The following is an 18689-nucleotide window of genomic DNA, read 5'->3' on the forward strand; positions in this document are numbered from 1 at the left end:
ATGGTAACAGTCCTATCACTATAAAAATTGATATTTTTATTCCTACTTTTTCTTCAAGTCTGCTTTTATTGTGGCATAGCAAGCTTTGTTATAAAAGAGCTATATGCTTGGTTGGTTGCAAAGGTGTTTGTCAGTTTACTCTCAATATGCTTATCATGTAGAGAATTACAGATTATCATGGGTTTAACATACTTGTATTTTAACATTTGTGTTATTGTAGTCTTGCAATCACAGAGTTCTGTCTTGTAGAAAAAATGGCTAAAAGCATAGAGGAAAATCTAAATATTCAACTAAATGTTTCTTCGTATGGATATAGAATTAAATTGTATTGCCATGTAAAATAACTACAACACAGTTTATTTAAAAAATGGCAAAACAAACAACTGATGTGAAAAGTTTGCAAAAAAACCCTAATAAAATTCTATTGCTGAAATATTGCTTTCAGACTACTTCAGGAGAAGATGTCCGTGACTTTGCCAAGGTATTAAAAAATAAATTCCGAACAAAAAGATACTTTGCAAAACATCCGAGAATGGGTTATTTGCCTGTACAAACAGTGTTGGAGGGAGATAACATGGAAACGTGAGTGAAGCATATTAATAATATCTCATTTGATAAATTCTGAGCTTCCCAGTTGGCACTGCTCCCTATACTTCCTGACTACATAACACCTTTTTCATTTCTTTCATATTTGTTTATTTTTGTTCAAAGGAAAAGGCAAGCTGACATCTTGGTTGCTATTCTCCTTGCTTTTTATCACCTGAAAAATGCTACATTAATTTAAATTGTTAACAAAATAAAAATATATGTTGTCTTAATGATTGCTTGGAAATTCTTCCAAATATCTGTAATTTATAGTTGAGTGCATAGAAATAAAAATGCACTTTTTCCTCTTGATGCGGAGAAAATATTAATGTTTAAATTCAAATTCACAAACCTGTCCCTTGTAATTCTATAAGATTCATAGAAAAATTTATCTACTAATTATTAAAACTTGTTTAATGGAAATTGCATTGCAGCTTGCTATCTTTCTATTTTTCTCTTTTAATATTTCCTTTCTCATGTTTTGGCTGCTTTCATGGACATTCATGTTAGTCTATTGGATTTTCTTGATTTTGGGTTTTGTTTTATTTTGTTTTGTTTTTTTATCCTTCTGTAATTGTTTTGCTGCTAAGTTTTTTCTGCCTCTCTCTTCACCTCCTCATTTTTTGTCTTGCAGTCCTGTTACTCTGATCAACTTCTGGCCAGTAGATTCTGCGTGAGTACTTTTGCCAAAGTGTCCTGCTATTGCTGCTGCTGTTGCATTCCGTCACTTTTGTTTTTAGTTTCAGTTCATTTTTTTTCCATATGTCCATTTCCATCCTCCATTTCCCTCTTAATGTTTCTGACAGAAAAAGAGGCAAGTCCATTTCAAGTTAGTAGAAACAACAGGTTTGAATGGATTTCACAAAATTGTGTAATGTGTGTGTGTGTGTGTGTGTGTGTGTGTGTGTGTGTGTGTGTGTGTTTGTTTTCGTAGATTTTCACGGATATAGGTATGCAGGTCTTGGTGTATTTGTGTCTTTTCCCGTGTAAGATTGAGAGTGGCGATGTTTCGACAAGGTCCTTTTGCTCACACAAGCACAAAGCTGAAGACCCCAGCCTGAAGATGACGAGTGGGACCTCGTCGAAACGTCGCTAAGATACTCTCAATCTTACACGGGAAAAGATCCAAATACACCAAGACCTGCATACCTATACCCATGAAAATCTACGAAAACATATACATACGTACATACATACATATTATACACACACACATTATAATATACAAATTAAAAGAAAAGCGAACACCAGGATAAAATAACCAGACTGTTTAATGCAAACAAGCCTGTAGATAAAAAGTCACTAAGCTTTCGTCGGCCAAACTGCTGACGTAGTCAGAGTTGGAATAAAAAGAAATCTGGGAGCCGATTTATATAACCGCCTGCCTCTGTGCCCAGCTTCTCGAGCGCGTCATGGGCCCATTAACTGTGCTTGACCGTAATGCGTCGAGTTGCTCTGCACTTGGCAACTTGCCCATGGCCCCTCTGCACCATTGCCAGGTGCGGAGCAATTCGACGCATTACGGTCAAGCACAGTTAATGGGCCCATGACGTGCTTGAGAAGCTGGGCGCAGAGGCAGGCGGTTACATAAATCGGCTCCCAGATCTTTTATTCCAACTCTGACGACATCAGCAGTTTGGCCAACGAAACTTAGTGACTTTTTATCTACAGGCTTTTTGCATTAAACGGTCTGGTTATTTTATCCTGGTGTTCGCTTTTCTTTTAATTTGTATTATGATGCCCAGGATTCGCATTTTTAGTATTATTAAGGATATATATATATATGTTGCGAAATTGGCAATTTTGCGATGCAATTATACATTTTGAAAAACTCTACAGAGGCTAAAATGGCTTATTTCCACTTGAATTATGTTGACTTTTAGGAATAAGTGGCTATTTTTCTTTTTAATCTTTATGAAGTAAGTAATGGAGAATATGAAAAAAAATATGCTCTTTATACCGGAATAGGTATCTATTGCTTCAAAATATTTGTGCTAGTTAATTCATAAAGTCTGTCAATTAGCCAAAAGGAAGCCTAAAACTAATCTACGAATAGTACTTAAATTTGTATAACTTCTAATAGTTGGTTTGCAAGTAATACTTATTAAAATGAGTAGCATTAAAATTATACTGTTTAGTATAATTTACTAAATTATGCTAAGTATACTAAAGTGTTATGCATATGAAACAGGTTATGATAAAGACTAACTCCACCTGATTAAGAGTTCTCTTCGCTGCTTTGTATTTGAAGTATTGGACTGCATGAATGTTGGTATCTACAACTACATTATTGTGTCTGCAATAGATTTCTTGCTGTATGTTCAACAATACAAGGGACATAAAAAATAATTTTGACTGACCTTACTAATCAGACTTAAACTGTACGGGTTAGGACTGGGTTCATCCTATTCAGCAGTATTCCACAATATTTTCTTACAAGAATTTCAGTATTGAATGATATAACACCCCTCAATTTTGATCTTAGGAAAGACATGAATTTCATGAAATTGCATACATGATCCCCATCCATTCCACTAGGTCTAAAGAAGGCTGGTCTGTCATGTTTGCCCTGTGCAATGCTTCCATGATAACACAAAATCTATTATCTAATAACACAATTTTTAAAATTAACATCATAAATTCATGAACATAGCCTAATTTCTAGATAGGTAGGTAGGGAGGGAGAGAGAGAGAGAGAGTTTTGACCATTGGGTGCAATAGTTTATACCACTTTAATATGGTTTGTAATCTAGAGCAGAGGTTCCCAACCTTTTGGGCACCAGAGACCAGTTCCCATGGAGAAAAGTTTTTTCCATGGACTGGAGAGTATGTGGGTTTATGTGCTGCCTGCATCCCACGGATAGGGCTTTGCTTGTTTGTACGGACTGGTTGCTGGCATGCTGCGGACCGGTACCGGTCCACGGACCAGGGGTTGGGGACCCCGATCTAGAGGCTATAAAGTTTTAGAGTCAGTGATAATAAATTGAGGATGAAATTCAAAAGTGTGCCAAGCTTCAAAATATTATTTTGTTCAATTGAGAGTTAGCCATATGCTGCTCTAAGCCTGGGAGACAGTGGGTAAAGGCAGTAAGACTGATATAGCAATTTAGAGGTAAATTGGAATACATGTATTGACAAAACAAGTACCATTAGAGAAAATTAAAAAAACAAAACTTGAGAAATTAGAACAGCTCTATAATATGTAAAAAAGCAAATCTTACACAAATATGAGGCATGCAATAAAACAAACTTAACATTTTGTATCTCTTAATACAAATGGCTTGTACCACTCGATAATATTTTTCAGAACTATTTTCATCATACTGCCAATAATGGAATATTTGGTTCATATTATTATTAAAACTGAATTTCTCTTTTAAAATAATATTATAAAATAGGTTAATTATTCAATTTCTGTGGATAATCAAAGGATTTTCAATATCAAATAATAGCAATGCCTGAATCCTTTTGGAATTTCATAAATTGGCATGAATTACTTCTGACAACTGTATGACATCTTCACTACCTAGGTGTCTGTCATGCTTCTCTCCTTCTTACCTAATCAGGATTTGTCATTTTAGAACAAGACTGTTTTCATTTATAATCTCTATAGAATTTCAACAAATGGAGATATCTTCTGGAGTTTCTCCTTTGCTTTCTGTGACCCTTGTAGAATTATTTTGTGGATTAACAGTGCTCTTAAGATTTGGCTAATAAAACAAAGTCCATAAAAACTATTCTTTTCTCTTGATATATATGTCCTAGAAAGAATATCAGGAATTGAAAACTATTTGCTCAGTCTATACATCAATTATAATCAATGTTTCTATTAAGTTACTAGTCCTTTTTGGATTATTGTAGAAGCAGTATATAAAAATCTGTAGCTCTGGGTTGTTTTTTTAACCTGTTTTCACTGTTTTTCCATAAATTAGTTCATGGAATCTTATGCTCCATATTCTATTGCTAGTATTTTTGCTCAGTACTCAATAATGTTTTAGAAATACATATAACAACAAACCTTCTTGCAACAATATAGTTCTTAATCTTGAAGCAGCAGAACATCTGACATAGTGACTGGTTCTTTCACATTGAAATTCTTCTAGATTCATGTTTTTTAATTTTGATTTCACCTATTTAGTATTTGCTGTCTTAAGCTAATAGCTGGCTCAATAGTGATACTATATAGTAGTTTCATACTTAGAAATGTTTGCTATCTCTTCACGTCTTTGCTAGATGTGGCTAGAGAAGACATTTGAACTTCTGTTTAGTTGGAATTGTATTTTACCTGCTGAACAGCTACAATATGTCTTAGAACAAATTTTCATTTTCTTTTATTTATTTTTAGTTTCTTTTTCAGTATCATCTAGACCTCATTCTAGTCAATCACTGTATTCTTTTATGTCTGGTTATAGCCTTCATCATATCTGTAAATGTCTGATTTCATTTGTTGGATCATCTCCTTTGTTCACCTCTTTAGCAATAATCTTACCAATCTGTACCAAATCTTTTGCCCTCTATCTAAAACAGCAGGAAATCTTCTATTGACAGTAGGCTATAAACAGTTATTCCTGCTGATATGCTGTTTTTATTTTATTCTACAGTGAGCAATTGAAAATTGTTCATATTTGGGCTCTTAAGAGTTGTATCCTCAACAGCTATTAATTTGATCCACTCTGTAGGTCAGTATTGGGGAACCTATGCCCACCCCCACCCCCTGAAAACTGATGAATTACATCTTCCAGCACCCCTTTTCTTTGGCCATACTGGCTGGGACTGTGAGAGTTGTAGTTCAGCAACATATGGAGGGCTACTGGTTCCTCATCCCTGCTGTAGATTCTTCTACATTGACTCTCACATTATATTCCTCTTTATTTTATTTTATCCCTTAGTGGCACTGGAATTTTCTCAGATGCATGAATTACAGGTGGTACTTGTGGATTCATTTTCATGGAATATTACTCTGGTAAGAAAACTAGGTGTTAAAGCAAATTTTGTAATTTGTATCATCATCCCACTGATCTTCTTGACCTATTTCTATTGTTACCATTTTTATTTTTATTTATTAGATTTATATCCTGCTTGTAGATTTATATTTTGCTCAAAATGGTGTGTTTGAGCCAAACTGAAATTAATAATAAAAAGATCCAGTTTCAGCACTGAATTGTTCCTCTATTAATATTTTAATTAATTAAATTAATCTTAATTATTTTAAAAAAATCTTTCCAGTTCCACTCCTTGAATCCTGATTACCATATGGACACATCTATGAAGTTTTTGGCAGAAATATCATTTGCCTTTTTCTTGGATTTTTTTCTTATTTTGTTCTTTTACTTTTCAGTTCAGCATATAAGTTCCTTCAAAGTAGTATTCAGATCCAGTTTGCCAGGGGCTACCCTCTGTTTAATAAAAGGATTTTTCTTGCAGTTCTTTTGAAGTATGGTTCAAGTTCTTAATTTTGTATCCCAGTCAATTTAAAAGGTTCAGTATTTCATCATGGTTTCAAAAATCATGCTATTTTGTTTATTTATGTATTACAAATTTCCCAACATATTGAAAAAAGTCTAGCTAGTTTTCAATCAAAAACATGTCATGTAAAATGAAATCCTAAGTCTAATACCGTAAAAACTATTCCATATACATAACAAGAGATAAACTAAAATCAGAGATAAAACTTAAAATCAACTTCCAAAACCCATAGTATAAGAACAAGAGAGTGGAGGAATTCAGTCATCCACAGTCCAGGAAAACACATCAGTCTTGCTATAGTGCCTTCCTAAAACCAACATAGAAGCAGTCTGGGGAAGTCTCTTCCAAAAGGACTAAGCAACACAAGGAAGGTATTTTCCAACATTGTCTTTACTATCTTGCTGTAATAGATACAAAATTATGATGAGGATGTCACATGATGCCTAACAAAAGTTGTGAAAAATATATATTTTTTTGTTTAGAAATTGGATATCTATAATCTGTTAGCCTGAACTTATGGCCCATTTTATGCAATTCATGTAAAAGATTCATCCCCATTATCACTAAATTAGACCAGCAACAATTTGTTGCTTATATTGTTTCTTAAATTTAAAAGATGCTGATTTTCTGATAAGTAGGGTTCATAAGCCCAGTGCTTTTTTTCTTAAAAAAAGAAAAAAAAAAGTGCCGGAACTCACACAAGTCATACAACCCACCTTGCCTACCCTATAAGGTTCCATCCAAAAAAGGTGCCGGAACTCCATTCTGGGCATTCTATGAGAAAAAAAAGCCCTGCATAAGCCAATAATAAAGTAGGCTTATTAGGATTTACTAGAGATCTCCATTGCTTGTAGCACTTAGAAAACTATGGTAGTCCATTGGTACTACAAGAGGAACCACAATTGCTTGATCATGAATTCCATTCTGTATTACCATGAAATCATTACTTAATAAGAGACAAGTCAGTCATATCTGGTTTAATCCTTAATGCCTTTTCTTATCTAATTGTTATAAGTGAAATTCTTAATGTAAAAATATTGCCTTCATCCTTTATTGTGATCCCATCCTATTTTTGCTATGAATACCAGTTTTTGTGAAGGCTTTTGCTGGTCTATGTTTTACTTCATTCTTTCTTTCTTTCTCTTCTGGCAGTGTTGACATTTTAGAGAAAACAAAATGGCGAAATATGTGTATTAAAGCTGATTCAAAATAATTGCCATTCTAAATTTTTCAGGCTAGTATTCTCTATTACTCCTATCATTCTTACCACTTTGGGGTGATTTTTTTTAAAAATTAATTTTAAAAATTAATTTTGAATTCATTTATTAATTCACAAGTGTAGAAAATAAAAATAGGTAGATGTAGACCAATAGAAACCAATTTCCATTTTTTTTAAGGAAGCAGATGTGTAAACAAACCAATATAGCAAAACTTAGTGATGGTTATTACAACAAAAGGAAAGTAAAACTTTAAAAGGTAAATTAGAACTCTTCTAATATATACACTTAATTATAAATAGGGACCATATTTAGAGATGATTATGAAGATAATGGATTTATATCCCACTTCTCATAGATGCTTGGGCACAAAGCTTATTAATAAATTTTACTGAATTTGTTTAGTACAGAGTTTTAAAAAATCCAACCAAAATGGCATAAATGTCAATTAGTAGTAATCATTTAAAAAAACTAACTAATAATATAAATATATTTGAAGTGTATATATGTAAATATGAGTAATTTCTTATAAGAACCTATGGCAGTACAGATTGAACAGATATAGAGAAATAAATTCATAAATTAAAATTTTAAGAAAACAAATCTAATTGATTGAAAAATTGTACAAAGGTTTGAAAATGCTTTTAGAATTCCACTCATCAGTACTTTAAAAGCGTCTAATTTTTTAGGAATTACTTCATACAATAAAGAAAAGATAAATTGAACTGTTTTCCAATAACAGACCCATTTTACAGCAACTTTTAACATAAAAGTATAGATAATTTCTGCTTTATTTCAAGAAAAATGAATTGTTTATTTTTAGAAGTGTTTTTTCCCTCTTTTTTCTGTTTACCAGTTGAGACACAATATCTTATATTTACACAGTATGGAGAACTAACATAAAAATTAACTTTGAATTAAGTTGTTTGTGGTAATAGCTTGAACAAAAAAGGATTACTCATACCTGAACAGTTCTCCCACTAAAAACCACTGCAGGATTTTGTTACATTGAAACAAAGTCTTAGTCAAAGCTCTGGTCACAGATTGATTGCAGTAACCAGGGCTTTTTTTCTCACAGAACGCCCAGAACAGAGTTCCGGCACCTTTTTTGGATAGAACCTTGTAGGGTAGGCAAGGCAGGTTGTATGATGTGTGTGAGTTCCAGCACCTTTTTTTTTTTTTTTTTTTAGAAAAAAAGCACTGGCAGTAACAGTGAAAAGAAAAACAAGCTGTAAGAATTTATTAATTCATCAAACTAATGGAATGGAATACTATCCTCAATAGCAGTCAGGTTAAAAAAGCTAGGAAAAATAACTCACTTTAACCTTGTCACGGAAGGAGGATTAAAAAAAAAACCCAATTATCCATTTACTGAAAAGCAAAAATATGGCTCTTTTGTAGGTGCGTATGTTTAGGGACAGTTTTATTTATCTGATATTACTATAATTGTTTTTTGTTATTCTGGAAAAGACTATTCAAATAGGAATTTCATCATGACTTGAAGCATCAGGACCCTAAAACTAATATATTTACTACCTGAAGTTTACTGATCGCTATGTTCTCTATTGTAACTCAAAGTGCTACCTAATAATATAGTTAATGAATATAAATCACATAATAATATTAAAAGTTTATGATCTTGTGGCGCTGCATTACTAGCTGTCTAGGGCCACATGCAGCCTGTGGGCTGTAAGTTGGACAGTTCTGCTTTAAGCAATACTCTGTATCAATAATCAAAGTTTGAAGGATTCATTTAGGTTGTCAGTCCAATCCTTTGCACAATACAGGTATTCAAATTAAAACATTTGGAAGGAGGGCTTCCTAGCCTTTGCTTGAACACATGCAAAGAAGGGGTGCCTCTCTCTGGACAATTGGTTCCATTATCCAATTATTCTTACAGTTAGGACTGTATTTCCCTAATGTTTTATTAAAATGAACCTTACTCTATCTTAATCATTATCCATGTCCTTTACTCTGGAACCAGAGAGAGCACCTAACTTTTTTTTCTGTGATGTGTCCTGCAAGGTGTTTGTAGACGGTTGTTACTTTCTTCCTCAGTTGACTTTTTAAAAAGCTAAACAAGACATAGCTAGTGTTGTTCTTCTTTCTTCTCAGAGACTATTTTCTACATTTCTGGTCACTTTTGTTCTCCGACAGACTCTGATGTCTCTGAATCCTTCATGTAATATTCAGAATTTGACATAGTGGTTGAGACGAGGCCAGACCAGATCTAAATAGAGTGAAACAAATGCTGTAAATATTGGAAGTTATATTTTTGGGGATAAACTCTAAAATTCCATTTTCCATTTTAGCAGCAGTATCAGCTTGTTTAGCAATCCATACTACTATTCTACAACTATTCCATAACTATTCCAAAATAGTTTTCACAAGTACTATTACAAAGCCTAGGTGTCATCCATCCTCTCTACTTGTGGACTTTGCACGTGTTTATTAAATTTTATTCTGTTAGTTTCAACCACTTAATCTTTTTTTTAACATCTCAGGTTTGTTTTGAATTTTATTTGTTCCTTCTAAGATATTAACTATCTCATTTAAACCTGTAAATTGTAAATTTATAATTATAAATTTATATATTTTAAGACAGTCTGGCAAGCATTCCCTCCACCACGCCATCAAAGTCCTTAATGAAAATACTTAGGACTAAGCATAATATTCTTTTTGATCATGAATCCTATAGTAAACAGGCTACATTAGATATTTTAATAATTCTTGGAAATTGTCCTAATTTCTTTTCAGTACTCTCTTTGGGCCAGTCTGTTGCAAATCCACGTAGAGAGCTGTTTCTCTTTCCTCTGTTGAACCATCTTGCTGTGGCATAGTTAAAACAATTCATTGCCACCATATCTAGCTTTACTACCAGTGGATTGCTCACTGCAATTTTCTAGTCAACTTTTATAGGTCTAGTTCACTATAAAGTCAATATTTCTATTTTAAGCAATCAGAAGCCCCCATTTTGGATATGCAACTGCAGATTTGTCATATATAAGTTTTGGAAATTTGAGGGCAGGGAATAAATTCAGTTATTCAAGCAATTAAGACACTGCCTGTGAATTGGAGTATTGATTTCTCTTTGGGCCTTTAAAGGTGCATCAGCAGGAAGGTGATATGATATTATCCCTTTTAAATTCATCATCTTATCTCCCTTACTAGATAGAACAACTTATTGTGTGTTTCTAAATATCCATGATGAACCCCAAAAGCAAGCTACTTTGCATTGCCTTTTTATGAAATGGAATAAACATATACACTTCTTTTTTTCTTTTCTCCTAAAAGATGTGTACAGATTACTTGCAATTCAAAGATTTGCAAGCTGACTTTTCTGACCTCATAAATCTCTTTTTCTTCATTTGTAGGAAAGCAGTGCTTAGTTCTTAATGGTATTTCTTTTCATTCTGCCTAAGGGTCCCTTCATTGGGGTAGTTGACACAAATTAGAAAATAATTACTATAGCTTGTGATATTAGATCAGGAGAACAAAGTCTTTGCATAATATGGATTGGGAAAAAATGTCTTGGGAACTGGGAAAAAGATAACTTGTATGAAATATTTCATGGGAAACAGAATTGACATAATATTCTGGAAAATTTAAAAACCTTAGCACACCTCAGTTGCCAAAGGCAATTTTGCCTATTTCCTCTAAGAAATTGAAAAACAACACAGGTTGCAAATAATCAGGTTCCTAGAATCAGTAAAGCTTGCCAGTATAAGGCCAATAACACCTCAGAGCATTTTTCTTTCTAAGAAACTAGTGTTTAATCCATTATTAATCAGTGTTTTCTGCCTTGTAGGCCTGCTTCGTCTCCTCAGCTTTCACATGATGATACACATTCACGCATTGAGCATTATGCTAGCAGGTATGAGATCAGGTGGCTTGTTAGGCAATTTTTTCTTGAAACATTCATTGTTGTTTTTTAAAAAGTAAATCATTATCACAACCACCATTACTCAGATGTTAAGAAATGAAGTTAGTCTCTTTTCAGATTCCTAAGATTTATGGAATACATGTTTACTAATTGCTATGCGTGTTTACTAATTTCTGCTAATCAGCTTGCTGACTAATCTGCATGTAGAATTACTGCATGATGTTTAGCATGTATGTTAAGTAATTGAAAATAGGAAATGAAGAACACATGGTTTTATTTACATCTAATCTGCTTTTGTTCAAAACATACTATGTGTTTTGTTTTTCTGGAAATATACTTTGGTATATACTACTGGGTGACCACATAGTACAAAATAATAATTTAAACCCAGTATCTAATCCTCAATAATTTATAAATTTTAATTCAGCTTCTGATAAAGAGGACATTGAACTGCTGTTAAAAAAATATAAAACAATGCTAGACTCACAACTTTTAGAAAATTAGTACCTCAAATATTACAAGATAATTGGCTAAGTTATATCACCATTTTTGTACACTCATAGGAAATTGAGTGTGGATAGATACAGCAAAAATAATACTTTGTTTTATTGCCAAGAAAAGAGTTGAAATTTTCACATTTCATGTGTGTTGAACAGAAGATAATTTATAGTTAACTGAAATCCTATACAATAATGAGTGTTTGTATATCTGTAGACCATATTCCAGGATTTCATCATAATGATATTTTTGTTTTTGATTTTAATTAGGAGAATACAGTGAATTTTAAGATGTTTTCCTTTCTTCGTAGGCTAGCAGAAATGGAGAACACCAATGGAACATATATGAATGATAGCATTTCTCCTAATGAGAGCATGTGAGTTTGCCTCTGAGAAATTATAGGAAATTTAACATATGCATGCTTTCGGATTTATGTAGTTAAGTTCTTAAGCATAAACATTATTCACATTATATATCTAGAAAGTTACATAGCTAATAACTCCAGGTTATTACTTGCCAGACACTATTGAAGGTAATATTTGAAACTTAACATCACCTTTTTACATAAAAATGCATTAAAGGGGAAACAAAAATGTCATTTTTGTAAATATTTTAAACATGTATTTTTGTTTCCTTTTAAAGTTCAACAGACATCATAGATTAAAAAAATAGTGTTTGATCAAATGTAGAAATTCTAATGATTTTCATGAAGCCACAAATAAGACTGGAATAGCTGCTGATTAAGGTCCTTCATCAAAGTTGCTCCAAAGCTCAGGACAGAGGACTAAACAAGATTCTAAATACTGATCAATCTTTAATGTAATTATTTGTTTAAAAGTCAGATACGTATATTTGTTTTTATTCCTAGTGAAATCACCTTCACAATTATTACAACTTTTAATCGTATCAAGATAGTATTATCCATTTTACTGAGACTGTAGAGTTTCTATCAGTTACCACATATTACCATTTTTATGGTAATTATGTAATGGATATTTTTGTATAGAATGAAGAGGAGAAAGATTTTAATACATAAATAAATGTTTTGGGCTAAACTCTGTTGTTTCCTATTTTTTTAAAAAAGGATCAGGAACTTAGTGTTTATAATCACTCTAAGTTCTTCTACAAAATGAAAAATTCCCTAAAGCAGACGTGTCAAACTTGCAACGTCACATCATGTCACGCAACGTTATCGGGATGGTTTTACCATTGCCGGCAATGGAGTGGGTGCGGCTTCCAGATGATGTGTCCGGCCCACGGGCCAGCAGTTTGACACCCTGTCCTAAAGGATTTCATTTTTGAATCTGTTTTAATTTTCATTTAATTAAATGAATTGATTTGGGAAATCAATATCTATTGTTAAAAGTTACACAATATAAGAAGAGAAACTTTAGCTTGAGGTAAATAGTATTTAGCTGAACATTAATTGTATGATTTCTATAATTTAATTTAATGGTGGAGTAATCTAGTTAAATAACCAATTTATTACTTACTTTAAAGAGAAGGAAGAGGGGGTCTCCAGATATCCCTTGCTGTGCTTCTATATTTATATTTACTGGTTTCTAGATCATATTACCAGCTTAACTCAAATTTCATCTAAATCTAAAGGTGTTGGCAAATACAATACATATAATCTTCAGGAAACAAGTATAATTGGGACTGGGAAGTCTGCTACAACAATGTGATCATGAAGTACAATACCAGATGTGGCTTAGCAACAGCAATTCAGCAGACCCGATTGTCATTGTTAAACAAGTACCATGCAAATCATTAAGTGAGGACCTCACACAATCACAATTTCCAAATTCCTGCTGGCTGAGTTCCCTAGCAGGGAAGATTGGCAATTGTGATAACAGGACTGTGTGTGTGTGTGTGTGTGTGTGTGTGTGTGTGTGTGTGTGTTATGGCTGCATCCTTTCATAGAAAACAAGCTGGTGTGACATTAATTTGTAGCTGGAGAAAGTGATCTTGAACTTCAGCAAAGAAAATGATTTCTGAGAACTCAGTTTAGCTTGGTAGCACCTACACATTTTCCTGTGCATTATATGCTATTGAATCCAATTTACTCATAATTCATTCTTTATCTGTCTCTTTCTTTAAAGAGATTGTACCAAACAATAAGCCATTGATCTTAAACATTAAAACCTTGTATTTCTATGAGCCACCAAGACACACCTGTGTGCATGCACACCCATACCTACCGTATGTATGTATCTATATATATCGTGACTGTGTTACACTGAGAAGTGCTTTATACTTTTGCCTCATTTCTTCTGATTTTTTTTCCAATTTTTAATTAAAGAAATGTTAACAGAGTAAAAACAATACAGACTTAAAGCAAAAGGAAATAAAAGAAAAAAAGAAATGAAAAGTATAACAGGAAATATTTATATTTTATCTTCTCTTCTTTTTTCCTTAAAGAGATGATGAGCATTTGCTAATCCAGCACTACTGCCAAAGTTTGAACCAAGAATCTCCACTCAGTCAACCTCGAAGTCCTGCTCAGATTTTAATTTCTTTAGAAAGTGAAGAAAGAGGTGAGCTGGAGAGAATCCTTTCAGACTTGGAGGAAGAAAATAGGTAAGCTTCCTACAATGTCACTTCCATGCATTGACATATTAAATAACATATCAAACCAGAAAGCAAAACAGGTAGAAAAGAAGTTGGCTTATATTGTAATTTACCAATTTAACAAATATGTTTCTCTTCTACTTATGAATGTGATTTGTCATGTTAAATGTCCAGATGATGAAATTCTATTATACTTAAACTTAATACAAATTTTAAAATCTTATAATAAAATATAAATTTTGGCCTGCCATAAATAATTTAAAAAATGTTTGCTAATTATGTATGTAAGCACTGCTTTCTTTAATTATGTATGAGTAAATATATTTAATAGATATAGATCAGTGGTTCTCAACCTTTTTAATGCCGCGACTCCCAACCAGTCGTACGTCGAGGACTACTCAACTGGTCGTAAGTCGAGGACTAAACTGGTGCAGCACCGTTTGCAGAATGGGACTTTTGGCGGGCTCAGCAGGGCAGAGACAGCCTGGACAATTCCTATTGGCTTTTGAAAGCCAATAGAATTAGACTCTATTCAAGAGAGTCTATTCTATTGGCTTTCAAACACCAATAGAATAAAAGGGAGTAGCACAGGTAAGGAAAAGGGGAAAAAAATGGCGGACTGCATTGTTTGGCGACCCCCGTGAAATGGTCGTTCGACCCCAAATGGGGTCCTGACCCACAGGTTGAGAACCACTGTTATAGATGGCCTCAACTTACAACCACAATTGGGACCAGAATCTTAGTCATTGAGAGAAGCAGTCATTAAGTGAGACATCATGTGATTGTTTTGCTCAATTACTGCAATCCTGACATGCCTCATTATGGTTGTTAAGTTGAAAGTAATAGTGGACATATTGGAATATTATGAACTGCATCCAGGGAAACAACTGGCATTAGTATTTTTAGACACTCAAAAGGCATTTGCCAATGTTCCTTGGCAATTTATGATTCAACAACTAAAAACAATGTCAAAACTTTGTAAACATGATTCAGACAATATATCAGAAACAAACAGCAAAAGTGATTGTAAATGGGGATTATATAAAGAATTTTGATATGCGAAAAGGCACAAGATAAGGATGTCCATTATCCCCATTGCTATTTATCTTAACTTTGCAAGTTTTAAACAGAAACATTAGGCAAGATGCAGAAATTAAAGGATTGAAAATAAAAGGTGAAACCTATAAAGTGCAAGCATTTGCAGATGATTTGGTATTCATTTTAGAGGAACCTTTAGAGACAATTCCTAAACTGTTGGAAAAGATAGAACAATTTGGAGAGATAGCACAATTAAAGATAAATAGAGAAAAAAACTAAAGTGATATTTAAAAATCTTACAGATAAACAAAAAAAGCAATTATCAGAAAAAAATAGAATTGCCAATAGTCAAAAAGGTCAAATACTTGGGAATATATTTGACAGCAAGATGTTCAACAATAAAAGGAGATAACAATATTAAATTGTTAAATAAATCTTGATTTGGAAAAATGGTGGTCGCATTTACAAATGCAAGTCAGATATGACAAAGATATTAAACAGTATGGATTTTATAAGGAGCAGACTATGTTTGATCAGACATTACTGACTTCTGATGAAAAGTTAATTAAAAATGTAAAATTTCTTATTAAATCTCAAAACTGAAGATGAACAAGTAAAAGAGACAATGTATGGGCAAAGAATTTTTGATAAATATAGACTTAGAGAAGTGGCAAAGTTTGTGGGAAAGAAACTATAAATTGACAATGTCAGCTTCATATAAAGAAAACTTATACAAAATGTTCTGTAGATGGCACTTGCCACCAACAAGATTAGCAAAAATGTTTAAAAATATGTCAGAGAAATGTTGGAAATGTGAACACAAACCAAGTACTTATTATCATATGTGGTGGACTTGTGTTAAAGCAAGGAGATATTGGACAATAATCCACAATTGGTTTGAAAAAATGTTAGAGAAACCTGATTTCTTTGTACTAGGTATAATGCCAGAAAAACTTGATAAGCAAAGTACATACTTGATTTTACCTGTGATAACAGCGGCAAGAATTATATTCTCACAATACTGGGAGAATGAAGAAATACCACCAGAAGAAGAAATAATTAAAAAAATACTAGACTATGCGGAAATGGACAGACTTACTTTAAGGTTGAAAAAAAAAAGAAAGAAACAGAATATTTTCAAACTTGGGACCTATTTTATCAATGGTTAGAGAAAAGATTTAGGGATTAGGAATTTAATTTGTATTAGTGAATAAGATACTCAAGACAACATGTTTTTGTTGAATGATTACTATTGAATTCTGTTAAAAAAAATAATAAAACTTTATTTAAAAAAAAACTAAGCTGAGAAAAGCCTCACACAAGGCTGCTCCTTAATTCACACGAGCATAAAACTGAAAGAAGATGAAAGCACATTCAGACTTAGATTCTACTATTCCAATAAAAGTAGTTTAAAACCTGTATTGCAACCCTATAGAGCTGATGGGGAATATATGCAGAGGACTCAATGAAAAATCTGCTGTCTAAAAGACAGTAACAATAGATGAACTATTAGATTCTATTACTTAATTTTCTTATTCCGAGTATGTTTATTACTGTTGATTGCAAACAGATAATAATAATAATAAAGTTGGAAGGGACCCTGGAGGTCATCGAGTCCAACCCCCATTTGTTTTTGTCTCCCGATAGAAAATTGTAAGACCATCCTATGTCAATTGTTCATATCATTTCTTTCTTGTATATCAAGGATATTTCATAGCCACTTCTCAACTTACAGAAGCATGTCTGTCTTTATTGAAGAAATTCATGCAAATCTGGTGACCTGTGCCTTTTAACACTTGCACTGAAAATGTATCAGTAATACAACAGTGAAATATAATGATTATATTTATACCATAAACTCCGTTATGATAGCAGTTTTCATGGACTGAAGCCCTGGATTTAGTAGAAATTAAACCTTACAAAAGTTACTTTCAGCTGTAAAATGGAAAAACATGCCTATTCAAAAATATACTCGTATACCGCTTCTATTCTTCCAATAGAAATCTGCAGACAGAATATGATCGGTTGAAGCAGCAACATGATCACAAAGGACTATCTCCACTGCCATCCCCACCTGAGATGATGCCCATTTCCCCACAGAGTCCACGAGATGCTGAACTCATTGCAGAAGCCAAGTTGCTTCGTCAACACAAAGGCCGCCTAGAAGCCAGGATGCAGATCCTGGAGGATCACAACAAACAGCTAGAATCGCAGCTACATAGGCTAAGACAACTGTTGGAACAGGCAAGACTTCTGCTTTTCTCTTTTATTTGATAGGAAATAATGTGGCTTTTCAATTTAATTTGCTTGTACTTATTCTATCACAAAATAAAAATGTAATACTCTAGGATTGTATAGAATATAAATATGCCAACTGTAATCCTCCGTAATATTGAAAACCTTCTTAAGTTGGTGAAACTTGCTTCTCTGTACATTTGTATGATGGGTGTTCTAGTGATCATGCTGCTACTCTTAACTTAACCATTATAATTTCCGGTATTTTAGCCTCAAGATACAAAGGTGAATGGTACAACCCAGTCTTCTCCTCCTACCTCAGTACAGAGGTCAGAAAGTAATCAGCCAATGCTTCTCTGTGTTGTTGGTAGTCAGACTACAGAATCTATGGGTAAGCTAAAAATGAAGCACTTTTTAAAATAAGTTTAATAAGATAATTTTATTAATATTCTCATTAATGATAATTTCATACACAATAACACAATAGTTGTTTCTTGATTTAAATTTTGTCTTATTTCTTGTACTTGGCCTCTTTTCTATCATATATGGACTGATTTATTTGCAGAGTTAATTTGCTGGAGGAGAAGCAAGCTGATGGTGTTATTAATTATTATCTACACACACATTCTTCTAAGCATTATAGAAAATAGTAGGGAGGCTCATTTTGTTTTATTTTGTTGTGTTATCCTGAGAAATTTTATACATGCCTGTAAGATACTATAAATCAGAGGTGAGCAACCACAAGCTTAGGGATTACATACATTCCCCAGAGTTTCATTATATTTCCTTTAATGTACTGTTCCTTTAAAGTTTGTGATGGGATGAATTAGAAGGAAAATGGTGCTTTAACATCTGTAGATTCAAAACAAATATAAAATTTCATTTTAATTATGTTCTGTCAGTTACTGCCCTGGACCAAAGCAAAAAGTCTGAAAAGAGTTTCCACTCTCTAACTGAATTATTTTTTTAAAAAAAAGTTCATAATAGTGCCCAAAGAGAACCAAGCAAATACTTTTTGACAAAACTATCCCCACCTGATTTGTTTCTAGCTATTTTTAGTATGTAGCATTTGATGCGTATTGTATTTCTCAAAGTTGTTCTATGGAATCAACTCAACTAACTTTGTCTTCTGGATGGATGTCAATATTTACTGAAGTGGATTGTCACTATTGGAATCTCTCAATGGTGTCTTACAA

General features: G+C 33.0%; 1 protein-coding gene across 13 annotated transcripts in view; it reads left to right on the forward strand.

Annotated features, from left to right (window-relative positions):
- Positions 1-18689, forward strand: part of DMD (dystrophin) — a 962852-nt gene that overhangs the window by 928847 nt on the left and 15316 nt on the right. For 9 of the 13 annotated variants that reach the window (XM_039329655.1, XM_039329652.1, XM_039329648.1 and 6 more), the window contains 7 exons: positions 446-582; positions 1220-1258; positions 11077-11142; positions 11960-12025; positions 14071-14229; positions 17259-17502; positions 17764-17884. In XM_039329655.1, coding sequence (XP_039185589.1) covers positions 446-582; positions 1220-1258; positions 11077-11142; positions 11960-12025; positions 14071-14229; positions 17259-17502; positions 17764-17884 — 832 coding nt within the window. Of the gene's footprint in view, positions 1-445; positions 583-1219; positions 1259-5474; positions 5549-11076; positions 11143-11959; positions 12026-14070; positions 14230-17258; positions 17503-17763; positions 17885-18689 lie in introns of those variants that run through there. The other 4 variants (XM_039329649.1, XM_039329660.1, XM_039329654.1 and 1 more) reach the window with 3 other exon arrangements.

This window comes from Crotalus tigris, unplaced genomic scaffold (assembly GCF_016545835.1).
Source record: "Crotalus tigris isolate CLP2741 ecotype Arizona unplaced genomic scaffold, ASM1654583v1 scf7180000024401.5802323, whole genome shotgun sequence".
NCBI classification, from domain to species: Eukaryota; Metazoa; Chordata; class Lepidosauria; order Squamata; family Viperidae; genus Crotalus; species Crotalus tigris.